Source organism: Schistocerca nitens, chromosome 8 (assembly GCF_023898315.1).
Source record: "Schistocerca nitens isolate TAMUIC-IGC-003100 chromosome 8, iqSchNite1.1, whole genome shotgun sequence".
Classification (NCBI taxonomy): Eukaryota; Metazoa; Arthropoda; class Insecta; order Orthoptera; family Acrididae; genus Schistocerca; species Schistocerca nitens.
Window position 1 is genome coordinate 193,482,752 of NC_064621.1, and position 27,856 is coordinate 193,510,607.

At 41.4% G+C, this 27,856-nt stretch overlaps 1 protein-coding gene across 1 annotated transcript in view; it reads right to left on the minus strand.

The window, feature by feature from the left end:
• Positions 1 to 27,571, minus strand: part of LOC126199484 (lipase 3-like) — a 46,139-nt gene extending 18,568 nt beyond the window's left edge. Inside the window, exons 1-3 of the mRNA XM_049936406.1 lie at positions 27,479 to 27,571; positions 2,914 to 3,073; positions 155 to 270 (exon numbers count right to left, since the gene is read on the minus strand). Of these exons, the coding sequence (XP_049792363.1) occupies positions 155 to 270; positions 2,914 to 3,073; positions 27,479 to 27,571 (369 nt within the window). The remainder of the gene's footprint in view (positions 1 to 154; positions 271 to 2,913; positions 3,074 to 27,478) is intronic.
• Positions 27,572 to 27,856: the final 285 nt, after the last annotated feature.

The following is a 27,856-nucleotide window of genomic DNA, read 5'->3' on the forward strand; positions in this document are numbered from 1 at the left end:
GAATCGGAGTTTATTTTCATGAACTCTGATTTCTTACGCATGCTCCATCTCAGCTTAAGATGTAGTACAGTGCTCAGCCACGTAGGAGATCGAAAATTTTGTAACTCATTACTTCCCAGAATTGCCATCCTTTTTACGAAGATATTCCGCTTACCGTGTCCATGTCGACGTCATCGTCCCGATCTTCAGCTCTTTCCAGAGGCCTGTCTGCCGCCCGGGTGCAGGCGGCGGCGCATAGGACGAGAAGCAGGTACGCTCCGGTACGCATTTCTGCAGAAACGAAACAACAGGTTGAGAAATTACTGTATCGATACCCTTTTTGAAAAATCATGCGAAATTTATTTAGAGCCAAAGGTAAAGTAGAGAGCAACAGAGCAAATCTGAAATTTATATTGAGACAGGAATACACTGTTAGACATCTATTCCGACAAATACACAGTGATCTGGCCCAGCGATAGAATTCCTCTCAAGTAAAAATAAAAATAGATACCTCTAAACATTCCCTTTGGTTGAAGGTGTAAGATGCGCCCATGATACGTGTTTAAGTAAATTGAATGTGGGCGTCCTATGATACCATGCGGAACTAAAGAGAGCAGCGTGTGACAGAAGAAGAAATGAAAGAAGTTTTGTGTTTAACGTCCTGATGACAATAAAGTCATGAGGGACAGAGATTATGATCAGTTTCGACAAGCACGGGGAGGAAGTAATCCAAGTACTTTTCGAATTAAACGAAGCCACGGTGAAACAAAACCTGGATAGCGAGGCGGACGCGCTTTAAGCGTTGTACCAGCTATCTCAAGACGACAGTGGGATAACTGAAGATTAGTTGAAGTATGATATCGGGATAATACAACCGAGCGCAGGGGTAATCTCTACAAACTTAGTCGCTTGAATTGCACTAACAGACAGAAAGAAATTGATCACGAGAGTAAGTTTTCAAACGTATCTGCGTGTAGTAACTTAGGCAAACTAATTTTACAGCTGGAGAACAACCGTTCTTCGGAAATTTTAACACTCATTTTGGTAAAGTCTTATTTATTGCATTCTAAATGCAGCAGTTTTACACGGTCCTCAGAGGTGTGGTTTGGCTGAATACCGATATGTGACCAAAATGTAGCCCTTTTTAGGAGAGAAAATTTAAAATTTATGGCTCATAAACATACATTTCTTGCATACGTTATGGTATCGCAGTAAATGTAAATTGTTTGTCACAGTGTATAAAATGTTGTTGAAAGGTTTCAACTAACTCAATATTAAAATTTTGAAAATCATTAACTTAAGAAAATTGTTTGGGAAGAACTGTTAGTCATCGTCAAGAGATATTAAGAAGAAGGGGAAAAAAAACATAAAATAAAGAATCAGACAATTTCATAGTTTCATGAAATTGCTGGTTAGTCTTTGAAACGTCACCACGACCACATTTTAAATCTAAAAAGAAATGTCCTATGCAAGGTTGCATAAAATCCAACGGCTCCGTCTATTTTTTTCTATACTTCCGCCACGGATTATTAGTCAGGGGAAGTTTGAAACTGCCACCGAGGAAAGCTCATTGAAAGCTTGAGTTGTGAGATGAAGCCGCTGGAATTCGACCTTGTCATTCAGGTTCCATGCGCTTTAACGTGCTTTATGTTACACATTTGCAGCAACATTGCTTTCCTCTTCGTGGCAAACTCCTGAAGGTCTTTCCCAGAAAGACAGCGCTCGACTACCGCTCGACTGCCAGGGCGCTCAGCAGCTCCCTACAGTATGCGCGAACTTTGAACTAGGACCCACGCTGCTCGTCGGCTACGAAGATCTCCCCCTCAAGTAACGATAAGTGGTGTCAGCCAATTTTTCAGTTTTTGTGACGTACACCATTTGGCATCCAACGCGCCGATATGTAGACTGTAAAATATTGACACGATGTCAAGTAAACATAAAGACTTTCTCAGATTATAAGCTGAGAGTCTTAACGACAGTATACGAGAGATACTACAAGTACTTGATAGTACAGTAAACTAAGAAACAGCCGTGTTGTAATTATGTAACATATAACGTAAAGGTAACTGCGCAGCAGAAATAGTCGCTGTACTGCTGCGGGAAATACGGGTGAGAGTTTTCCACGCTGTTGGTGATAGCCTTAAAGCTGTATCGCAATAAATCGTAAGTCTGCTAAGTTTTAAGTACTTAGTGTCACACAACTCATACTGTGAAATAATCTTGGCTGTACTTAAACTATTTTAAAAAGACATGGCAGAATGGAGAACCACGGAAGTCAAGAACGACATTATGTTAAAACGTAGATACTCTTAAGTTTCAACAAGTTTTAACGTCTCTGCGAGCATACGCAAGAGTAAAAACCATTATCGTAAGCTCTGCGGTAACTTAGTGAGAACTTCAGTGCTGTATACGTCACAATTCCTAAATGTGACCTACATTGCTCAGGAAGTTGGAACTGAACGATGAAATGATACCGAGGAAACTTGTAAGTAAATATTTAGGGACAGACGTATGCTCCATAAGCAATTCTACCATCAGAGAGCATAGAACAGTACGGAAGACGGTGCAACTACTGTTTTATGGATCCTTTAATCATGGTGGTCACCTGAAGAATCGTTTTCCTCTGGAGGCAGCTTCGACGACGAATATTCGTAAACTTCTACATTATCTAATCAGTGATCCGGTTGAGATTCACATCAGAGGAAAGTACACAACTTGGAGCAGAATATCCAAATTTCGCTAGTTAATGATTGGTGTAGAAGCAAATTCGGTACAACGAATAAAACAAAGAACATGTTCCATTCTAGGTATAAACGAAACTAATAGTGGTAACATAGTAAAACATGGAGATAATGCAACGGTAATTGAGTGCAAGATAGTGCAGATGAGAACCAAATAAAGATACGTTTCATATTAGGATAAGCAGACACTCACCCGGCTGCTGGCCTCTGAATCTGTGTAGGGAGCCGGTGGAGCTCTCGCCTTTATAAACACCAACGCCGGAGCTGATGTGTGAAGCGCTGAGAACGCAGACATCAGCACCGAACGAGGCGGGCGGCTCGGCCGCGCCATCCATACCACGTGCCGCCGGCACCTGTGAATAATTTCATTTTCGTTACAATTTGTCACTTGATTTCGATTTAACAAGTTTGTTGTAAAGTGTAATATACTAGCAGTTCTCAAGCAACATAGGATTTGCAGTAGAGACTTCATATGATGTCGATAAATCGTGCACTCAATTTCTAATCATGGACGGATAGCGGAAAGAACGATTTCCTGTGCACTTTCTTATTTCAGGATTTCTCTGATATTGCTCGAGTCCATTTAGACGGTATTTAAGAGAAAGATAAATGTTATTTGTCTCAAAAATCTCGAAGTGATTCCAGTTTGTTTACCACATAATTGTGAAAGAGCAAGTAGTGAAGAGCAGAGGTAAACTTATTGAGCATAAGGCTATGAAAGTTGATTGTAAGGGTGAAAGTAATGCACTAGATCGTAAAAATAAAATTTATGGACCAAGTAACTGCTAGCATAATATGCATTTTGCGTTGTGCCCTGGTTACTCGTTATTTGCTTCTCGACTATCTCCAAAACCTGTGCGATTATCTAGCTTCAGCGATTGTAGGCACTTTTCATGAGTATAGGAAAGTCACAATGTTCTATGTAAGTACGCCGTTGCTCTTTCAGTAGTTGTGTTAATAGTTACCTTTTAATAATCAGTGTAGTCTTGTGAATATTACAAAGTAATAGAAGAGATATAACACTTGATTAGTGTAGCTATGGATGAGGTAGCTTTTTCCTCAATTTTTGGCTCCTTGCATGTTTTATTTTCTTAATTTATAGGTTTCTTGAATGAAGTTTAATACAAAAGCTCACGCATACTTAATGGTTTGTAAACGCTACGGTATTAGTCTGATAACCAATTTTACATCTCATATTGTACTATGACGTAATATGCTTCCCTGAAAATTCTGCTTTCCGATGGAACATTCGAAACATTGTGAATAGTGAATGAACGTATGAATTCGTGAATGTTCGTTATCGAATGATTACACAACCGAGAAAACAACGTGTGCATTTATTTGTAGTGCCTCAAATATATTAGATGGTGTGCATGCCAGATATCTGTTTTCATTATTTTATTTGAAACTTAATCATTGGCTGTTAAGGTAATGGCGAAAAGTATTGACCACTGGCGTTTATCGTATGGACCCCACACAAATCGAAGATTTTCAGTAATTCTATTCTCAACACTTGAAAACTGCGCACACCAGTGGAAAAAAAAGAAAATAAAATATTTTTTTAAAATTCTACACATAGCTGGTACAAAATGGATTAAAGCGACCAGTGCTATTCTTAATCTCACTCCACATTTTCACTGACCTTTCTGTAAAATGTCGGTCTGAACCAGCTACACCTACTAAGGTGCAGTATAAAGGATGATTTCTTGATGATTTTACAAACCTACAGGGATGATGAAGAAGGGTAAATGTATCGATATGAGACAAGGAACCCTGGTTCGAAAACGACCGAATCGAAAGATATTAGCGAAAGTCGTTCTGATATCCCTAACACTGACCTCTTCTACTGCAAGTTCGTTGCTCACTTTATTTTGCGAGAAGGTAGTATCGACCAAAACAACGAAAAATGTCCAATAGATATGGGCTCTAAAGTGCATGACTTAAGAGCTATGAGCACTTGTTCATCTTTGCTGCTCTGAAGCATTTCTTCTACTGAATAAGTGCTCATACTCTAAATTATGCAGTTTGTAACTCAGGTTTACCAGTCAATTTTTTCTTGTTTTTATCCATACGGCCTCGTCCGAAAATATGGAAATCGAAGAAATTGCAGTAGAATTGGTCCACTGTCAGAGGTATCAGGACGATTTTCGCTTATAACTTTCGACTCGGTCGCTTCCTGACAAGGGTTCCTTGCCTCAAACTCATACATCTACACTTCTTCATCATCCGTGAAAGTTTGTAACTTAATGGAGAAACCAGTTGTACAGATATTTCACTAGGAGTCCTAACCGGCTTCGAATCATCTCTAATAGATCCTAAAACAATAATATATTTAACTAAAGCCTACTGCAGTAACAGAAACGTTAGTGCGAACATGGGTCCGCAAATAAGCCGCTTGCAAGGTAACTGCGAATGCCTACAAATATATTTTAAATCTAAATTTCTCAATGAAGTTTTGATTCAGCTGTACTCAAATTTCACCCATTGCCAGTGGTTAGGAAATTTGACAGGTGCATGGCGGGGCACCAGTACGATTTAATGCTGATACGCGAGATGTACAGTAAGTAATGCAACACTTTTTTGTCGGCTAATTTCTCTTGGAATATTGCGAAATTTGTTGTGTGGCATCGTAAAACATACCCACTTAAGCCCATATAGTTTCATGAAGTTCTGATAGGTGGAGGTGCTATGCGCAGCCTTCAAATGGCGTCTGTGACAGTGGTGCGTTCCAAACAGAGAGGTGCCTTTGAGTTTCTCTTGGCGAAAAACCAGAGCATCGCAGACATTCATAGGCGCTTGCAGGGTACCAACGTAGACTTGGTTAGTGAACAAAAACACGGTGAGTTGTTTGCCGAGGCCTCTGTCATTATCGCAACAAGGTTGCACAAACCTGTCCGGTAGCCCGTGTGTTGGCCGCCCGCACACAGCTGCGACTCCTGCAGTGTTGATACGTGTGGACACCTTCATTCGAGGTGATCGAGAGATTAAAATCAAACACCTCGTTGCTAGGCCTCACACAAGTCGGTGCACTGGAGAGGAGCTCACACGACTTCACTGGACTTTTCTTCCTCTCCCGATCTATAGCTCGGTTATCGCACGTGCGGGAAGCGGTACGTGGATGAAGGGGAGGTTATTGATGCAGCAAGACGTTGGCTCCCCACGTCGACCGGTAGAGTAGTACCATGGAAGGATACAGGCTCTCCCAGTAAGCTGGCATGAGGACGTCGCATGTAAAGTGTGCTGTCCGTACATTACCCTCTGCTGCGAGACCTTTGTTTGTGTAGAACTGCTGCACAGGTAGTATGTGCTTTTGAGCAATGGAATATAGTGTATTGAGTGAATGTGTTTCAAATGAAAAGGCGAAATACAGGTATTGTATTTGAAAATGTGTATTTATGTATTATTAGCGCATGCACACAGAATCATCATTTGCAGGAATAATATTATTTTAAGAGGAATTTCCTTATGTTCTTGCTCTGGAAACGTGTCTAGAAAATAAGTATGATGGCTTTCCCAGCAAATGCAATTTTTCTGTGGCTGTGTTTAAATGGCTACCAAATTATTGAAGTTACATCCATATAAAACAACTGCAGTGTAATTACTTAGACTGGGTGCCACTGCAAAAAGGGTGCGGTTTTGTGAATAGATTTAGAATAGAGTGCACGACGGAGTAACTGGCCGTCACCTTTCTTTTTTGACGAATCATGGTTCCTCCTAAATGGATATGTAATTCACCAAATAACCGTTACTGGAGTTCCGAAATGCCTAACGTAAGACATGAGGCACCCCTGTGTGATCAAAAAATAGGGAGTGTGGTGCGCTATTAGCGGCGAGAGAATAATAGGCTCTATTTTCCCCAGGAAACAATTAAGAGGGAGACATGTGTGGAAAACATTTCTGGCCAGTTAACTGAGAGAGAAAGTGCTTCTGCAACCTTTCAGCCGGATTCTGCGACGGCAAATACAATCAACCTCTCATTACAGATAATTTATGACGTGTTTCAAGATAGTTTTCACTGACAAAATATGGCTTCCTTGTTGCCCCGATTTAACCCGCGAATTAAAAGAAAAATGGTACTAATTATATCTAGAGACTTTAGATCACATGAAACTAGCTGTCGCCAAGAAACTTCTACATTTCTGAGAGGGAACTGCAGAGTGTATGAGAAATTTCGTGAGCAGATGTCAGAAATGCTTGAACAACGAAGGGAGGCGGTACCAGCGTCACCTTGCTTATTATGCGTGACCAATTTGCTTTTTCTTTTAGGTGTTTTTGTTATGTATGTCAGAAATAACTGCGACAAACGGTGCTGTACTTCACTGCAGACCTCCAGTCACCCGCGCCTCAGACACAGCAACCGGCCCAGCCGGCCGGCAGCTCGCTGTGTAAGCGGTTGCGTTAACGATTGATTACATCTACGTCTACATCCATACTCCGCAAGCCACCTGACGGTGTGTGACGGAGGGTACCCTGAGTAACTCTATCGGTTCTCCCTTCTATTCCAGTCTCGTATTGTTTGTGGGAAGAAGGATTGTCGGTATGCTTCTGTGTGGGCTCTAATCTCTCTGATTTTATCCTCATTGTCTCTTCGCGAGATATACATAGGAGGGAGCAATATACTGCTTGACTCTTCGGTGTGGGTATCTTCTCGAAACTTTAACAAAAGCCCGTACCGAGCTACTGAGCGTCTCTCCTGCAGAGTCTTCCACTGGAGTTTATCCATCATCTCCGTAACGTTTTCGCGATTACTAAATGATCTGCTGCGCTGCTCTCCGTTGGATCTTCTCTATCTCTTCTATCAACCCTATCTGGTACGGATCCCACACTGCTGAGCAGTATGCAAGCAGTGGGCGAACAAGAGTACTGTAACCTACTTCCTTTGTTTTCGGATTGCATTTCCTTAGGATTCTTCCAATGAATGTCTGGCATCTGCTTTACCGACGATCAACTTTATATGATCATTCCATTTTAAATCACTCCTAATGCGTACTCCCAGATAATTTATGGAATTAACTGCTTCCAGTTGCTGACCTGCTATTTTGTAGCTAAATGATAAGGGATCTATCTTTCTATGTATTCGCAGCACTGTACACTTGTCTACATTCAGATTCAATTGCCATTCCCTGCACCATGCGTCAATTCGCTGCAGATCCCCCTGCATTTCCGTACACTTTTCCATTGTTACAACCTCTCGATACACCACAGCATCATCTGCAAAAAGCCTCAGCGAACTTCCGATGTCATCCACAAGGTCATTTATGTATATTGTCAATAGCAACGGTCCCATAACACTCCCCTGCGGCACACCTGAAATCACTCTTACTTCGGAAGACTTCTCTCCATTGAGAATGACATGCTGCGTTCTGTTATCTAGGAACTCCTCAATCCCATCACACAACTGGTCTGATAGTCCATATGTTCTTACTTTGTTCATTAAACGACTGTGGGGAACTGTATCGAACGCCTTGCGGAAGTCAAGAAACACGGCATCTACCTGTGAACCCGTGTCTATTGCCCTCTAAGTCTCGTGGACGAATAGCGCGAGATGGGTTTCACACGACCGTCTTTTTCTAAACCCATACTGATTCCTACAGAGTAGATTTCTTGTCTCCAGAAAAGTCATTATACTCGAACATAATACGTGTTCCAAAATTCTACAACTGATCGACGTTAGAGATATAGGTCTATAGTTCTGCACATCTGTTCGACGTCCCTTCTTGAAAACGGGGATGACCTGTGCCCTTTTCCAATCCTTTGTAACGCTACGCTCTTCTAGAGACCTACGGTACACCGCTGCAAGAAGGGGGGCAAGTTCCTTCGCGTACTCTGTGTAAAATCGAACTGGGATCCCATCAGGTCCAGCGGCCTTTCCTCTTTTGAGCGATTTTAATTGTTTCTCTATCCCTCTGTCGTCTATTTCGATATCTACCATTTTGTCATCTGTGCGACAATCTAAAGAAGGAACTACAGTGCAGTCTTCCTCTGTGAAACAGCTTTGGAAAAAGACATTTAGTATTTCGGCCTTTAGTCTGTCATCCTCTGTTTCAGTACCATTTTGGTCACAGAGTGTTTGGACATTTTGTTTTGATCCACCTACCGTTTTCACATTTCTTAGGATTTTCTGCCAAGTCAGTACATAGAACTTTACTTTCGAATTCATTGAACGCCTCTCGCATAGCCCTCCTCACACTACATTTCGCTTCGCGTAATTTTTGTTTGTCTGCAAGGCTTTGGCTATGTTTATGCTTGCTGTGAAGTTCCTTTTGCTTCCGCAGCAGTTTTCTAACTCGGTTGTTGTACCACGGTGTCTCTTTTCCATGTCTTACGATCTTGCTTGACACATACTCATCTAACACATATTGTACGATGGTTTTGAACTTTGTCCACTGATCCTCAACACTATCTGTACTTGAGAGAAAACTTTTGTGTTGAGCCGTCAGGTACTCTTTAATCTAATTACAGTGTAGAATAGTGGAGGCAGATGCTTCATGTAGCCTTCCACGAATACAAATTCTCTAAATTTACTCAACAAGGTTTTGCGATTACTATCTCCCCTTTCTTCTAAATAGTTCCGTTTATGTACCCCTAGAACGGCCGTTGCAGACTTGCCCAGTTAGCTGCGCACGTTGACGTGACCGCTTTTGGGACGGGGAGATGCGCTGCCTCCGGATTGCATCAGCCTGGCGGATGAATGATGAAGACTGGTGAGCCGAACAGCCCAGATGTCATTTTTGGGCGGTTTCCCACGCCCTAACAGGTGTGAAGAGGGGCGGTTACCATGTTTCGCCTCGAATACACGTTTCAGAAAAGGTAGAACGCTTTCTCAAATTTGCGCTCAGAATTTGCTCTATATGCAGACGGATTCGTTGACCAGAGAGAGAGAGAGTGAGAGGGGGGGGGGGGGGGGGAAGGTTGAAGAGGAGAATGCTGACCTTAGCTGTTCGATGTTCTAAACCGTTTGAGTTCCAGCGATATGAAAAATACACAATTTTAAAATCTCTCTCCAACGTACCTTTACTGGAATAGTAAACAAGGCATACAAGAAGGAATTGGCTAAAAGTAAACACTCTATTGGTTTCAGGAAATTGTTTCACTTCGGGATAATTTTTTTGAATTTTTCAAAAAAATTAACATATATTAACATAGTAAGCAGCACATACAAGAAGAAATTGCCATAAACTAAGCATTAAATTGATTTAACGACCTGGTTTCATTTTGGGATCACTATGACATACAGTTTCCAACCACCCATCATTTCACATGATGCATCAGAAAGCAAATTCGCACTTATGCTAGAAACAATCCGACATCTCGACACTTGTGTAAACTCATAATGCCTAAAACATATTACAAGCCTTAATGAGAAGCAAAAACGGGCCTAAAATCAACTTTGTATCAAAACTACATACTGGCCCAGTGGTTTCATTTCGAAACCACTCATAAAAGCAGTAGTACAAACTCAAATTTACGTTTAGTAACTTTATATACTCTTACTTCCACTGTCAATGATCTCCTCACTATGACCACTATAAAGAAAATCTCGCTTGTCACAATCGTCTACAATCACGTAGCACAATCTCCGCGCTGATTGTTGTTTTGAACGCTGTTAAGTGACTGCTACAATGCACCCCATTCCCAGGAGTACTTCAGTGTACCACTAGATGTCTCTGTCTCTCAACAGCATTATTGTCTGCATGCGAAAGGCATTAGCACTTGAAAATAAAATTAATAAATTGGTGGAAACCTTAGGTACCAAAAGTGTTAAACGCTCAGTCAGAACCTGTTACTATTTCATGGCCTACATTGACCTGTTACAATTCTATTAGCGCGTCTCTGAAGTCTGTTGTACTGCCGAGATAAAGAATTGAAATGATGTGACAATAGTGTACAGTTCAGATGAATTCGCAATTGCGAACATTTACTATCATCAGCTGTAGAATGGAATGACGGCAATGAAAATTTGTGCCGGACCGCGACTCCAACCCGGATTTGCCGCTTATCGCGAACGGCCGCCTAACCATTTGGCTACCTGCGCACGGCTCACGGCCAGACTCTATCTTCCATACGTCTACGATCTGTACTCGCACATCCATCCATTACGTGTATTCTTGTACAGCTCAGACGTTGTGCTTGAAGGTCGCATGCCCGGTATCGGCAGACAAATACGATATTGCAGTGCCGACGTTTTTCTGTTGACGGTGCACTGCGGCGCTCACAGTCTCTACTAAACACATAGCCAAATGGTAAGGGGACCGCTCATGATAAGCGGCAAATCCGGATTTGAGTCCCGGTCCGGCACAAATTTTCACTGTCGTCATTCCATTCTACAGCTGATGTGTTTAGTAACGGTTGTTGTCGCCGCAATGCATCGTCATCAGAATAACGTCGGCAGTGCAATATCGTATATACACCACAGTTGGTCGCACAAGGATATTGTAGTCGATGTCCTTTACAGACACACAGCATTTTTTCCAGATCATCTAAATGCCCAATTCGCCTACCATGAAACTGCTCTTACAGCGAACACGCAGCGCCCAAGTTCCTAGACGGGAAGTTGGGCCAGATTCGTATCGAATTCGAGGAGTGGATTCAGAACCTTAGCTGGTGCACCAGTCAGTCTGAGTGTGTTTTCTAAGCGGGTTCCACGCTCGTTTAGGCAAATACTGCGATGGTCCCCACTTTCCTCATCAGAAAATACGATATACGGATAGCTATAGAACGATCTCACACAGAATAAACTTTACACAATTTACAGACAGTTAGCGCACACGGCTTCCGTGCCCCAGGCAGGCGACGAATGTGGCGGCAAGATGGGCTTTTGACGGCAAAGTTGAATCAAATAAATCTAGCGAATATTGATTACACCGGACCTCGTACAAGACCAGATTAACTCGCAGAAGATGTGTGCTGAATTTGTGTTCGTCCCCCTGTACTTCGCTTCTTAGTATTAACTGTAAATGTGAGGGGTGTTCAATAAGTAATGCAACACATTTTTTTCTCGACCGCTTTGATTGAAAAACTGTGGAATTTGTTGTGGGACATCGTGGAGTATTCCCACTTCAGCCCTTACAGTTTTATGAAGTTTCCGATTGGTCGTGGCGCTATACATAGGCTTCAAAATGGCGTTTGTAACAGAGTTGCGTTCCAGGCAAAAAGCTGTCATTGAGTTTCTTTTGGCGGAAAACCAGAGCATCGCCGATATTCATAGGCGCTTTCAGAATGTCTACGGAGACATGGTAGTGAACAAAAGCACGGTGAGTCGTTGAGCGCAGCGTCTGTCATCATCGCGACGAGGTCGCGGAAACCTGTGTGATTTCCTGTGTGCCGGCAGGCTGCACACAGCTGTGACTCCAGTAGTGTTGACATGTGTGGGACACTCAGTCGAAGGGATGATTCTGTTTGATGCCCTCCCTCATGGTGCAACGATCAACTCTGAAGTGTATCGTGCTGCCGTCAGAAAATAGAAGAAATGACTTCAATGTTTTCGTCGCCACAAAAATTCAAACGATCTTCTCCCTCTCCACGATAACACAAGGCCTGACACAAGTCTGCACACCCGGGAGGAGCTCACAAAACTTCATTGGACTGTTCTTCCTCATCCATCCTAGAGCTTGGATCTCTCATCTTCCGACTTACATTTGTTTGGCTTAATGAGGGATGCAATCCTAGGGAACCAGTACGTGGTGACGGAGATATTATTGATGCAGCATTACGTCGGCTCCGATGTAGACCAGTAGAGTGCTACCATGCGGACATACAGGCCTTTACAGTAAGGTGGCGTAAGGCAGTCGCATTAAACGGAGGCTACGTTGAAAGATAGGGTACTACAGCCAAAAGAATGGGGAATAATGTGGTGTACTGAACCCTGAATAAAACCAAACTGCTTTCAGAAAAAAAAGTGTTGCATTACTCATTAACGCCCTTTGTACTTATACAATGTGATGAGTTCAAGATCTTTTCATCTAGTTTGCATCGAACACGGACGACAACTGTCACACTACCTTATCGTCGCGGCTCCATACTGCCCTGGCAGCTATAAGGACGTTAAGTAAGACATTTACACCAAAAGTCGCCAGTTCGCCATGTTCACATGCTTACTGTATCCTAGGGGGGCATGAAAATTCCAAATTTATCAGGTTAGTCAGTTCCATTGATAAGTATTTCGTAACTGACGTAATCTTACTTGGGAAACTATTCAACCTGCACCGTACAATATTAAATTGGACTTTGAAATAAGTCTGTGAGCGTCAAATTTAGAAAACTGTATTGCGTTGTAGTAATATCTATACCGTTTCGTGAAGTATTACCCTAAGAACTCAAGTATAATTTGAAGTAGGCTACATCGAAAATGAAAATACGAAATGACTTGCTGCAACAGCAAAAACTTTCCAGATGCCACTATTTTAGGCAACCATTTTAGTATTCTTTAGGGAAACTAAGTGTTAAATATAATTTGGTATGCTAACAGTTCATTTTTCTTTTAAATAGTGCATTGTACGATAGGAGTTAAAATTTCTTTACAAGCACACCACATTTATTTGGCGTATGGGAAAAGCACTTAACAACTCTACTGAAGCGCACAGTAAGTAGCTACACGAAAAACTGTTTTAAATTTAAATACCAATGTCCTCATTTCCTATCAGGACTAGTGATCGAAATGGAATGTTCGCTTCGTGGTCGAGGGTAGAAAACGATTTCACATTAGTAGAACACACACAGTTTTCACTCTGAACTTTCACATCGTCAGATGTTGACAGTAAGGGCGATTACACTGAATGGCAATGAAAATTTTTTCTTAAAGCTGAGGGGTTTTTATGCTGTATTTTTGGTTTCTGATTTCAGGTAGAGCACTTAGAATGTTCAATCACGTTCAGTTTTGACACAGATTTAGGATTTCTGTGAGTAACTGTTTAATCGTTATAATAACTACATTATTGTTTTGTGAGGGTTTGCAATGTAACCTGCTATAAAAAGTTGTTTAATTCTGAAGCCTGTAACACAACTACCCATATATTTCGGTGATATAGTAATGTCGTCACCTATATGTTTGTTTTACATAACGTTTTTCTTGCATACTTCAGCAGCGGGTGACGAACCGAATGGTGTCTGCTTTTGTGATTTCCATGGCTTGAACAGGTTTTGAAACTAATGAAAGACAAAATGAACGAAATTTAAAGATAATCTTGGATTTCATTCAAACAAGTTGTCAATAAATTTCATGGTGACTGCAAAGACCTTGATTACGAGAGTTGGTGAGAAACATGCTGGATAACTTCAACGTACGCGTACTACTTGAAGCTGCCCTTTCTGGACTCTCCTGTTAGATATTCTCTAGAAAATCTCGGTGCTGTGAGTGAGGAATAGGAAGAACTGGTTCAATCAAAACATCAAACAAATGTAACAGGGGTGCCAGGACCATGGGATACTTGCCGACTACCACTGGATGCTGCACAGGGAGTTCAAATGGTTCAAATGGCTCTGAGCACTATGGGACTTAACTTCTGAGGTCATCAGTCCCCTAGAACTTAGAACTACTTAAACCTAACTAACCTAAGGACATAACACACATCCATGCCCGAGGCACGATTCTAACCGGCGACCGTAGCGGTCGCGCGGTTCCAGACTGCAGCGCCTGGAACCGCTTGGCCATACCGGCCGGCGCACAGGGAGTGTCCTCAGTCAGTGCACAGAAAAAAAAAACGCAATGGAATTTGAAGGCGAAGAAAACAGCTTTGGTATTAGCACTGAAGAACATAATACCTCATTATAATAGTAGGAGTGCCTTATTTTATTAATTTGTTTAATGACTTCTTTGAATGTATTTGTTTTGTATGGGTTTTCGGGGTCTTCATAATTCCTTTGTGAGAAAACTACGCATGAGAGAGGGAAACTCTCTGCCTTTCTGAACTTAGGTAATCGAGAAACATTAGACTCACCTAAAATTGTTAAGAAAAAAATTGCGAAGTATTAATATGTGGGCTTTTGTTATGATGTTTAAGCGTGCCACAACAGTGAGAAAATAAAAAAAAGTAATTGAAAATTAAATGTACACTTTTTTACATTTTCTTTTAATTTGCTTCTTCCTTAGGCTGCTTTCAAGCTCCCTTTGAAATAATCGTTTATAAAAACAGTATAAGTTATTCAGTATATTGTTCAGACAGATATATAATAGCTACTAAAAAGAGGACACTGTCCTCAGGACAGATTATACCAGGTACAATAATTTATACATATACTTGCTGACGGTATGATCCTCAAACCTGCAATAACAAATGTCTCATTGCTCTTCTCTTTCGTTTTTCTATTTAAGTGTTTTTTTTTTTTTTTTTTTGTTACATTTCCTGTAAGGGAGACAGGCTGGTAGCAGTCATACTGCCGCAATTTAGCTACTGCATTATAAAATTTACAATTTTAATGTATAAAAAGTAAGAAGGAAAATAGATAACTAGTCTACATAATACGTTTCTACATTTCAGTTGCCACAGCCACAAGTTTTGAAAGACTGTTCCATATTGCACTGTTGATGTTATATAATTCCTGTCCTTTACATCGCAATCATCTGGTTTCAGCTGTTTGTCATTTTGAAGTGCGTAGTCTTGCGCTAGTAAATTTACATCGTTATTCGTTAGAAATGTACACATTCCTTTGTGAGAAAACTATGCATGAGAGAGGGAAACTCTCTGCCTTTCTGAATTTAGGTAATCGAGAAACATTAGACTCACCTAAAATTGTTAAGAAAAAAATTGCAAAGTATTAATATGTGGGCTTTTGTTATGACGTTTAAGCGTGCCACAACAGTGAGAAAATAAAAAAAAAGTAATTGAAAATTAAATATACACTTTTTTACATTTTCTTTTAATTTGCTTCTTCCTTAGGCTGCTTTCAAGCTCCCTTTGAAATAATCGTTTATAAAAACAGTATAAGCTATTCAGTATATTGTTCAGACAGATATATAATAGCTACTAAAAAGAGGACACTGTCCTCAGGACAGATTATACCAGGTACAATAATTTATACATATACTTGCTGACGGTATGATCCTCAAACCTGCAATAACAAATGTCTCATTGCTCTTCTCTTTCGTTTTTCTATTTAAGTGTTTTTTTTTTGTCAACGCTTTAAAATAAGACTACTGCCGTAGTGGTATACGTGGGTAGACACAAAAACTCATGCTGTATCGCACAGAACATTCCTCCACGAGTGTTGATTCGAATGCTGTATACAAGATGCCGATTTAAGCTAGTACAGTGTTAAACGACTTCCTTACTGATTAGGATGTGAAGTTCAACTCACTTTAGATTGTTGTGTCAGTTTGCGATAGAATACGTGATCATATGTTCCTAGGTACATCCAACGAAAATAGTATTGTCAGAGGTCAGTCAACGAAGATCAATGGCGGTGTGACGGCTTAGATCTTAGGCGGTTAAAGAGCTCGCTCCATAACGTGAATATGATCAACGCGAAGAACATCCAAATACTTTAACCACAAATGAAAATATCGAGAAAGTGCAAAACGCGGTGTGGAAGCATTAGTCATTAAACTTGCACAAAATATCTGAATCCTAGGACACATCAGAAGAAACAGAAGGTATGTTTTTCATGGGAAGTTACATATGAGGGAGCTTCGTGTTCAATGTCTATTGAATAAAATATACAAGTATATCGTTTCCCTATTTGTTGTTATACGTAAGATGTGGGCTCGTGAAGTCACGCCAGAAACAGATAACAAGCAAAGCAGATGGTGAATACACGTAACCCAGCATTAAAGTAGGTGAATCCGATTCCATCTTCAAGAAATGCCGTGTTGCCAATGGAGGCGTCCTGTCAACCGATCCTTTCTTTTTTACTAGGTTCTATCCGTCCATCTCGGTTAGTTACTCTAGCTACGCATCTACTCTTCAGCATTCTTCAGTACCACTACATTTCAAAAGCTTCTTTCTCTTCTTGTCTGTACATTTCATCGTCCACGTTTTACTTCTGTTAAACCTGTAATCCAGACACATCTATCCAGAACAGATTCCCGAATAAAAAAATTGTTTTAGATTTGTCAAAATTTTAAACATGGCTGAAGCAACAACTGTTGAAAATATTGCCTTTGGTACGATTGTTTTATGTATCTCCACTGCAGGATGTGATTTTAGTGTATTTTTGCGTCTGATGAAGGTATATTTAGATATACCGAAACCGTGGTGAAGGATTTCAATAAATATTTATCCTGCAACTGTTGGGCTGTCATTTACCGTGAAATTTTAGATTTGTATTAGATGTGGAAATATTTTTCAGAAAAGTTTTCCTTGTCACGGTACGTCTGCATCTTAGATCCTCTTCACGTCTGTTTTCGTCGTTTAAACTCATTTGCTGATTTTAATGTCTGCTTCCCAAACGAAATCTCTCCGCATCACCTAACAAAATTCGACAACACTCCATTACTCTTGTTTGACCTTTCCTCATGTTCATTGTGTACCTTGAAAAATACAAAACAATAATGAGTTAATAATAAAGTTGCAGCACCATTTAAATTGTTACATGCGAGGGACAACACGTTTAGTTAATTTACTCAAATTTTTTAGTGATGTGCGATTTTAGAAAAATTTTTCATTTGTTGTCTGTGTATTTTGCTGTAGATCTATCAAATGTACCAAACATCACAATTATTAAAATTTCAGAAGATGACTTTTTCGTTTTTTTCCGATTCTTCTGAGAAAATTATAAGACGACCATGGGGAAAGAGAAGCGGAAAAACACAGATATGCAACAATTATGCAAACTTTCACGGCACTTGAAAATGCGAATCAGTTACACGTCGTTATACTCATGGAAAAACTTTGCTGTTGATATTATTATTTCAGCCATTAGTGACACAGTAGCCTGCGTTCAAAATACATGTGTTATGACGGTTGGCATTAAGCGTGAAACAATTGTTCAGAGACAAACTGTAAGTAGGCTGTTTAGGTTTTTATATTGGTAACGCCACGTAGCGCTCTGTATGAAAATCACTGGCTGTGCTGTGTGCAGTCTGTGGCTAGTTTGCATTGTTGTCTGCCATTGTAGTGTTGGGCAGCTGGATGTTAACAGCGCGTAGCGTTGCGCAGTTGGAGGAGAGCCGCCAGCAGTGGTGGATGTGGGGAGAGAAATGGCGGCGTTTTGAGAGCTGATGATCTGGACGTGTGTCCATCAGAGACAGTGCATTTGTAAGACTGGATGTCATGAACTGCTATATATATTATGACTTTTGAACAATATTAAGGTAAATACATTCTTTTTTCTCTATCAAAATCTTTCATTTGCTAACTATGCCTGTCAGTAGTTAGTGCCTTCAGTACTTTCAATCTTTTATTTAGCTGGCAGTAGTGGCGCTCGCTGTATTGCAGTAGCTTGAGTAACGAAGATTTTTGTGAGGTAAGTGATTTGTGAAAGGTATAGTTTAATGTTAGTCAGGGCCATTCTTTTGCAGGGATTATTGAATGTCAGATTCCGTTGCGCTAAAAATATTGTGTGTCAGTTTAAGCACAGTCATGTATAATTTTTCTAAGGGGGCGTTTCAGCACAAGTAAAAAAATGTTCAAATGTGTGTGAAATCTAATGGGACTTAACTGCTAAGGTCATCAATCTCTAAGCTTATGCACTACTTAACCTAAATTACCCTAAGGACAAACACACACACCCATGCCCGAGGGAGGACTCGAACCTCCGCCGGAACCAGCCGCACAGTCCATGCCTGCAGCGTCTAAGACCGCTCGCCTAATCCCGCGCGGCTGCACAAGTAATCTGGTGTATAGCGGTGTAGCCAGGGGGTTGCGGGGGATGCGATACGCAACGGGGTACCAGTTCCGTGGGAGTCACAGAATTTCTTAGGCTATGTGGTACGAGTTACAAAAATATTTTATATTGTTTTTTTCGTCGTTTCATTCTTGAGAGTCACAGGAGCACGCCGGCATTGAGAGAGCTTATGGACTGGGCCTGACTCTTTTGCACGCTGCCGGGCGGAGTGGCCGAGTGGTTCCAGGCGCTACAGTGTGGAACCACGCGACCGCTACTGTCGCAGGTTCGAACCCTGCCTCGGACATGGATGTGTGTGATGTCCTTAGGTTAGTTAGGTTTAAGCAGTTCTGAGTTCTAGGGGGCTGATGACCTCAGAAGGTAGGTCCCATGGTGCTCAGAGCCATTTGAACCATTTTTGCACGCAAACGCTCACTATATCGCTAAAATATTGCTAAGTAGGAGTTATTATTCGACACGACTTGAGATAATGATGTCAATTAGGTCAGTTTCACATTTCTTTGTACATGGGACACCGTTAACATAGCTTGTTCGTTTCTGAAGTGTTTTATGATTTCGCTGGGCTGTGAAGATTTTCCTGTTGTTATTATTTTGTTGTAAACAGATATTTAAAATTGTAAAATAAAGAAAATCGATCCTCTCTTAGCGAAGATTCTGGATTGTAAAAAATTGAGACTATGGATGGGGAAGACATCTGGTTTAGTGTGTCGTGGATTCAAAAAAAGTGTTTTTCCCCAAAATATGTAGCCGGCTATATGTATCGATGTAACTACAAGGTTTCAAGAAATCGATACACATAATAAAACCATAGTATGTACATCAAATGGTTTTGCTGTTACAAAGCCCAGATTAAAACCTCAGAAACGGAACATTCCACGATTGTAAAAAAAATTATTTGACAGTTACGATCAGATTACGGTAAATGTTACCCTTTCAGAAACTCCACTCTTAATATTTCTGCAAGCTATAAAAGATCCAAAAGAAGAGTCTTATGGTTGTATACTTTTAAGATTATTGCAGCTCATGGTTAAATATGAATTTTCCGAATGTGTTCCCATTCTTATTCTGGCAATGGGATTTCTCTTAACTTTATATGTTTCGGTAGCGTATTAAGAGAGGAGTTATTCAAAACTAAGACGAATTTAGAATTATTTAAGGTCCGATATGAGCCAAGCACAACTTTCGAGTTAGTCAGGTTTGTCAAAAGAATATAGTGTTGCCAAATATCTCGATTTAGATGAAGCATTACAAAATTTTTCAGCAGAAGAAGTTTCTAAGGAAACTATTTTAAGCTACATGCTAAAGCCAATTATGACTAAGAACGTCTTTGGTCATTAGTACTTTATCATTAATATAATGTGGCGTCTGTTCTTTCGGACATGTCCAAAGTAACATATGATTACTGCGATGACGGCCAAAGACCCCTTTTCAGTGGGGATGCACACAAAGCTCGAACTCTTACGGAAATCGGCGAGAGGTCTCGAGTAGTGAGGCTAATGAGCAGTGGCACTACACGAGTAGCGTGCGTCATAAGCTGAGAGTGGGCGTGTTAGGGCACTCTGTGCAGGTGTGGGGACTGCTGTGTCCGGATCGTGTAGATGCCAGTGAATCTGCCTAGTAAGCAGAAGACCTGGGTGCGAATCCTGGTCTGGGATAAACTTTCAACTTGCCCCATTAATATAAATCAATGCGCACTGGCAGCTTATGTTTTTAACCTCTTTGTCACTTTTCATTATCAGTTAGACTGTGTTATGTATAAAAATGCGTTTTACTTGTTTGTTTCCACTCGTAAAAACAGTTTACATAACGGTTAACATTACACTCGTACTGTAATGGACTGACAAGGCAGCCAGTCCACAGTGACGGGTAGCCGAGAGGGCACACGTACACACACGCCGACTGGCGCGAAGTCTGGAACAGGATTCGTAATGAATGTGATAAAGAAAAGAACGTAGCTACTAGAACACTTAACTTTTATATCGTCCTTTGGTATACAGCATTCTTGATGATACAAGTGAGACTATCTTGAGATACATGCAATGGTACAAATGGCGCCTTGCAAGGTCGTAGCCATTAACTTAGCTGAAGGCTATTCTAACTGTCTCTCGGCAAATGAGAGAAAGGCTTCGTCAGTGTAGTCGCTAGCAACGTCGTCGTACAACTGGGGCGAGTGCTAGTCAGTCTCTCGAGACCTGCCTTGTGGTGGCGCTCGGTCTGCGATCCTGACAGTGGCGTCACGCGGGTCCGACATGTACTAATGGACCGCGGCCGATTTAAGCTACCACCTAGCAAGTGTGGTGTCTGGCGGTGACACCACACGTACATTGCACATTTACCCATTTTTATCAAGAAATTCGTTCCCAAAAAAATTTTATTTGAAGTTTTTGTGGGCGAGGAGGGGTAGGAAGAGTGGGGGAATGACAAGTTAAAACTCCGGACCAAGTGACAAACTGCCTAGTGCTGTTGTAGCAAAATTGTTCAAATGGCTCTGATCAGTATGGGACTTAACATCTGAGGTCATCAGTCCCCTAGAACTACTTAAACCTAACTAACCTAAGGACCGTAGCGGTCGCGCGGTTCCAGACTGAAGCGCCTAGAACCGCTCGGCCACACCGGCCGGCGCTGTTGTAGCACCTTGACTGAAAATTGTATGAGAAGAGCCCTGATTGCAGTCATCAGGACAACCAGCAAGCGACAAAATTGCATGTTAGACAATAAATGTACTGACAGGATCGCATCAGACAGAAAAGAAAAACCTGTTGGCAGATACGCCGTATTTACCAGTGATATTTTGCCATTCTTCGAGAATTACATTTCAGGACAGATATTTACTCACTGAAAAAAGAAATGGAGAAAGCAATTTGTCCATTTCTTTTTTTCAGTGAGTCAAAGGGAGCAAAGACAAAAGGAGACATGGTCTGTGACTGCCAGACTGAGAGCTCATCACTTTTACTCCGTGCCAAACACGCTTTAGGACCATACCTCTCTCTCTCTTTCTCTCTCTCTTCCTTCGAGACAAGAGGAAGATCATTCTCTGATTTGAAATATGCATGTACGGGGGTAAGTCAATTATTATCCGAAATTTAATTATATTTTATTTTATTGTGGTAGTACTGTCGTTTTACGTTGATCACGCATGCTTTGTGTTTTTAATGTTATATCTTCTTAATTTTCAGGCTGCTAGGTTAGTTTCGTTATCGTTGCCGTGCTATTAATCGTGGCTGCTCCGCTGTCTATTTGCGCCACAGAAGAGCAACGTTCAGTGATCCGTTTTTTGTGGTCGGAAGGGGTATCAGGGGCCGAAATTCCTCGAAGACTTTCTGTACAATACGGGAACACTGTTTTGCCGCATCGGAGTGTCTACGTATGGATTGAAAAATTCTGAAATGGTCGCACAAGTGTTATGCACGATGAAGGACCCGGACGACCGTTTACCGTCACAAGTAAAGAAACCATTGAGCGTTCACGTGAAATGATTTTCTTAGACAGACGATTAACTATCGACGAAGTGGTACATTGTCTACAAATTAGTCACGGTCCTGCCTACGAAATCATGCACTTGGGTTTCATGAAGTTTGTGCAAGATGGGTCCCAAAACAACTCACACAGTTGCATAAACAATCGTTCTTGGACACCTGCAAAAAACATTGGATCACTGTGGTAACGAAGGGGACAACCTCGTAGAGAGGATCATTACTGGTGACGAACCATGGATCCATCATTACGAGCCGGAGAGTAAATGGCAGAGTATGGATTGGGAGTTACACCTAGTGATACGTGGCTGGCGACTTATGGCGACCACGGGGCCCCGAGCTGAGTCCTGGCATTGCTTCCACTTACTTATGCCAGGCTCCTCACTTTTATCTTTCCTATCTGGCCACCCTCGGCCAGCTCTTGTTCTTTTCCGACCCTGATGCTGTTAGGTTTCGAGGGCTAGGGGTCTTTCATTTTCCAACCTATACTTCTCATGCAGGGTCTGACCCGGAGCGGCCGGCTGCAAAAAGCGTCTGTATCCCATGTTAGGGGCGGCCTCCAGAACTGCGGAAGGCAACGGAATACCTCCGCAGATTATCTTCCCTGCATAATGCAGTCTCCATTTTATGCACAAAAAATGGCTTCCTCTCATGTTAAATCAGTGTCCGGAGGTAAAATAGTCCCCCATTCGTATCTCCAGGGGTGGGGTGGGGTGGGGGGAGGGGACAACTTGAAAGGAGGCAAAAAACCAAAACGACAATTGGTACCTGGAATGTCAGAACTCTGCTACAAGCAGGAAAACTAGAAAACCTTAAAAGAGAGATGGGAAAGAATCATATGGACCTCATAGGAGTTGCTGAGGTAAGATGGAATGGACATGGAGAGTTGCTGTCAGATGAATATGTATTCTACTTCTCAGGAAGAGAAGTAAAAGGAATTAATGGAGTAGGAATGATTATGACAAAGGAATTGGCTAAATGTGTGGAATATGTAGACTATGCAAATGACCGGGTTATTGGTATAAGGCTGAAAGGAGCACAAAAAGATTTACTGGTTGTCCAGGTGTATATGCCAACTTCAGAACATGATGACCAAATTGTAGAGGAAACGTACAATGTAATAGAGAGAATAATGGACGAAAATTAAAAAAAAAATGCTGCAAAATAGTAATGGGAGACTGGAACGCCATTGTGAGAGAAGGGAAAGAGGGAAACATAGTAGGCAGTCATGGTCTTGGAAAGAGAAATGACAGAGGTGAATGGTTAATTGACTTGTGCAGGGAAAGACAGCTGATAGCGGCAAACACATGGTTCAAGAACCACAAGAGGAGGCTCTACACTTGGAAATCACCAGGGGATAAATACAGAAACCAAATCGATTTTATACTGGTAGAAGAAAGATACAGCAATGGAATAAAGAAGGTGCGCACATTACCAGGTGCAGATATTAATAGTGACCACAACTTACTTATGGCAGAAATAGAAATAAGAATGAAAAAACTGAAGAAGGCGACCATGGTGAAGAAGTGGGATTTAGAGAAGATAAGATCCAACAAAGAACAAATTACAGAAATGCTGTCTCGGGAGTTCCTAAACACATTACGAGACAAAGAAGCACCTGATAATGCCAACGAGTACTGGAATATGCTGAAAGAAGGTATCATTAAAGCAGGACAGCAAAATATAGGATATGTAAAAGGGAAAAGGTAAAAAAACCATGGGTCACACAAGAAATGATTTCCAAGATGGAGGAGAGAAGAAAATTGAAAAACAAGAACACTGAAGATGCAAGAAAGATATACCGAAGGATAAATAATGAACTGCGAAGAGAAACAGTGCAGGCTAGGAAAAAAATGGCTAAAAGAGGAATGTTATGAAATTGAAGAACTGGACAGGAAGGGAAGATACGACTTACTATACAACAGAGTAAAGACTATGACATGGGAACAAAACAGAGCAGGAAGTGCTACTATGGAAATTTTGAGTAAAGACGAAGAGGTAGTGTACAAAGATCGTGACGATGTCCTCCAGAGATGGGAAGAATATATAAAAGAGCTATATGACACAAATAGCAAACCAGAAACTCTGGAACTTGAATCACACAACAGTGTAAGTGATGACGAGAAAGGACCGACCATCATAATGGAAGAAGTAAAGTCTGCCATAGCTGCAATGAAAAATGGCAAAGCGGTAGCTACAGATACAATACCGGGAGAAATACTAAAATGCTTGAACCACGATGCAATAAGAGAAATATTGAGGTTATGTAATAAAGTATATGACAGTGGTGAATGGCCTGAGGACTTTCCGACAACAGTAATGATTCCATTACCGAAAAAACAAGGAACCAAGAAAGGCAGTGAGCACAGGACAATCAGCTGCATTTCACATGCAGCCAAAGTGATGTTAAGAATAATGAATAAAAGACTTGAAAAAGTAATGGAGGAGAATCTTGGCGAGGAGCAGTTTGGCTTTAGACGGAATATGGGCACCAGAGATGCAATAGGGCTCCTACGAATCTTGGGAGAAAGGTTTATTGAAAAAGGAAGAGACCTATATATGTGCTTCATCGATCTAGAAAAGGCATTTGACAGTGTGGTTTGGGACAAGTTGGCGACTATAATGAGGGAAAAGAGAGTGGACTGGAAAACCAGAAGACTTATAAACTCATTATGTCTTAATCAAAAAGTTTCAGTTAAAGTGAGAGGAGAAAGTACAGACTGGATCAGACTAGGAAAAGGAGTAAGACAAGGATGCTGTTTATCACCTACTCTTTTTAATCTCTACTTGGAAAATATGATTGACCAATGCTCATTAGATGACAAAGGAGTAGAAATTGGAGGAAGAAGAGTAGGGTGTTTGAGATTTGCTGATGACATGGTCCTTCTAGCCACAGGGGAAAAAGAAATACAGGATTTGGTGGACACCATTGCAACTAACGGAAAAAACTATGGAATGAAAATTAACACAAATAAAACAAAAGTATTGGCACTAGGAGGAAATAAGGAAATAAAAATTATGCTGAATGGAGAAATACTAGAACAGGTGCAAAATTTTAAGTATCTTGGAAGCAGGATAGACACCGACTGGAAGTGCACCACAGAAATTAAAGCATGGATAGCAATGGCAAAAGAGGCGTTTTATAAGAAAAGGAGAATTATCTGCAGCGGTCTGGACAGAGAACTCAGAAAGAGACTCATAAAATGTTTTGTATGGAGTGTTCTTCTATATGGCGCTGAAACGTGGACTATGAGGAAAAAAGACAGAGAAAGGCTGGAGGCTTTTGAGATCTGGACATGGCAGAAGATGGAAAGAATAAGTTGGATGGACAGAGCAAAAAATGAAGAGGTACTGAGAAGAGTGGGAGAGAAAAGACAGTTACTAGATGTAATAAAGAGAAAAAAAGACATTGGATTGGGCATATATTAAGAAAGAATGACGGACTGATAAAAACAATTTTAGAAGGTTTTGTAGAAGGGAAAAGGAAGCGAGGAAGGAAGAGATTCGAGATACTTGATGACATGATGGACGGTACAACATACAGCAGCCTTAAGAAGGAAGTAATGGATATCCAAATTCGCCGTGCAAGAAGAAGTTCAAGACCCAACCGTCCTCAGGAAAACTGATGCTTACGGTTTTTTGGGACGCACAAGGTCCAGTACTGGAACATTGTGGTGAAAGGGGCACAGCAATAAACAGTGTACGTTACAGTTAGATGCTTACTGCCAGGCTAAAGCCTGCAGTTCGAAGCAAACGCCGAGGATTGCTGTCAAAAGGTGTTGTGTTGTTGCACGACAATGCCCGTTCGCATGCTCCTGCCCACACTGCTGAAACGCTCCAGAAACTCAAATTTGAAGTACTGGATCTTCCTCCACATAGTCCCGATCTTGCCCCTTCTGAGCATCACTTCTTTTGTCCACTGAAACAGGCATTAAGGGGCCTTCGATTTGCCTTGGACGAAGTTACAAAAAAAGCTGGCCGGCCAGAGTGGCCGAGCGCTTCTAGGCGCTACAGTCTGGAACCGCGCGACCGCTACGGTCGCAGGGTCGATTCTTGCTTCGGGCATGGATGTGTGTGATGTCCTTAGGTTAGTTAGGTTTAAGTGGTTCTAAGTTCTAGGGGACTGATGACCACAGCAGTTAAGTCGCATACTCCTCAGAGCCATTTGAACCATTTTTTGAGAAAAGTGGTGCATTCCTAGCATGCAGCTAAACCGAAACCTTCTTCTATGAGGGTATCAGGAAGCTTGTACGATGATAGACCAAGTTCGTTGAAACGCAAGGAGACTATGTCGAAAATTGATGTTCTTGTACGTTTCCTATTTGATTACAATAAAATTTTATAACTAATTTGCGGATAATAATTGACTTACCCTCGTATGTAGTATATAAAGGGGAAAGGTCGGTAGCAGAATTCCTTAAAAGTTCTCGACTGATTGTTTCAAATTTCTGTACGATCCCCTAACGAACTTTTTGACGGCCATACGCTACATATTTCTTTTTTTTAAATTTACACAATATATAGGAGAAACATTGTTACCAAACAGCTCTAAAAGTAATTGACCGATTGACTTCAAAGTTCTTGGCCGATTTATTTCAAAAGAAGTACTGAAGAAAATTAGTGAAAAATTAAATTACTAACAGCAGGAATACATCGTGGTGACCTGATTATGATTGTTGTCGCTCCGGCCGTTGTGGCCGAGCGGTTCTAGGCGCTTCACTCTGGAACGGCGCGACCGCTATGGTTAGTTAGATTTAAGTAGCTCCGAGTTCTAGGGGACTGATGACCTCCAATGTGGAGTCCCATAATGCTCAGAGCCATTTGAACCACTGCTGTCGCGAGAGTAAATTACAGCGGCAATACAATAGTACCATCAAATGTCACTAGATCGCGGGACGAGCGAAAGCTCGAGCATTTGACGGAAACATCATTACAAACTCTTATTTATTGATTAGTTGTCGTTGTTAGATATGCAACGGAACAAGGCTGGCCGTCATGAAACTACTGAAGAAAGTAACAGAGGCCATCATCGTCACGAGGTATGCCACAGATTAGGAAGTTTCCATTCCTCGCCATTCCGTTGATACCCAGTCATTTAAGTATGCCCTTTGATTTAAAGCGATTGCCGTTTCCCATGCGACTTGCATTCGCTGCGAGTATCAACAAGACAGATATTAAACATGCTGGGCACTGCATCTAATGCTATCATATTTCCGTTCCATGAATGCCGCTATAGTAGCTTGACGCCCTTGACGACGCTGATACTGAATTGTAGATCATATTCCTGAGGTGCTTTGTAGCGATCGCTGTTGTTTCCATATTTGTTATTTTCATTAGCGCACTGAGAGTGCCCCCAAAGCGCTGTCCGCAGGGGACTCTCGCCGAGGCCGGCGGGCGCCTGACAGCGGTGACGTAGGCAGTACAGTTTCAGAGTTGCGCAGTCGTCAGCACCGACCCTTGCTACGGCAACTGTGAGACCTTTGATCCGCTGCAATCAGCGCCTACCCGAACAACCACGTGCAGCGTGGCACGAAAAGCTGTCTGGCCCATCACCGTCTGCATTTGTCTCCTGCTGTGCTGTTTCCGTACACCGTTCATCTAGGTAGTCAGTTTACTTCGTGTCTTTCCATTTTCAATGTCGCTCTTCTACAATTAGAGCTAATCTTTGTTCTCGTCATCAAAGAAAGACTAGAACAAAAATGTCAGTTTCTTTCGGAGCTGATACGTCATTACAGTACTGCCACATATTTTACAGATAAACTAAATTGAACCAATCGACAACGTTCTTTACTTATTCTGCATCTGAGGTCATCAGTCCCGTAGAACTTATAACTACTTAAACGTAACTAACCTAAGGACAGCACACACATCCATGCCCGAGTC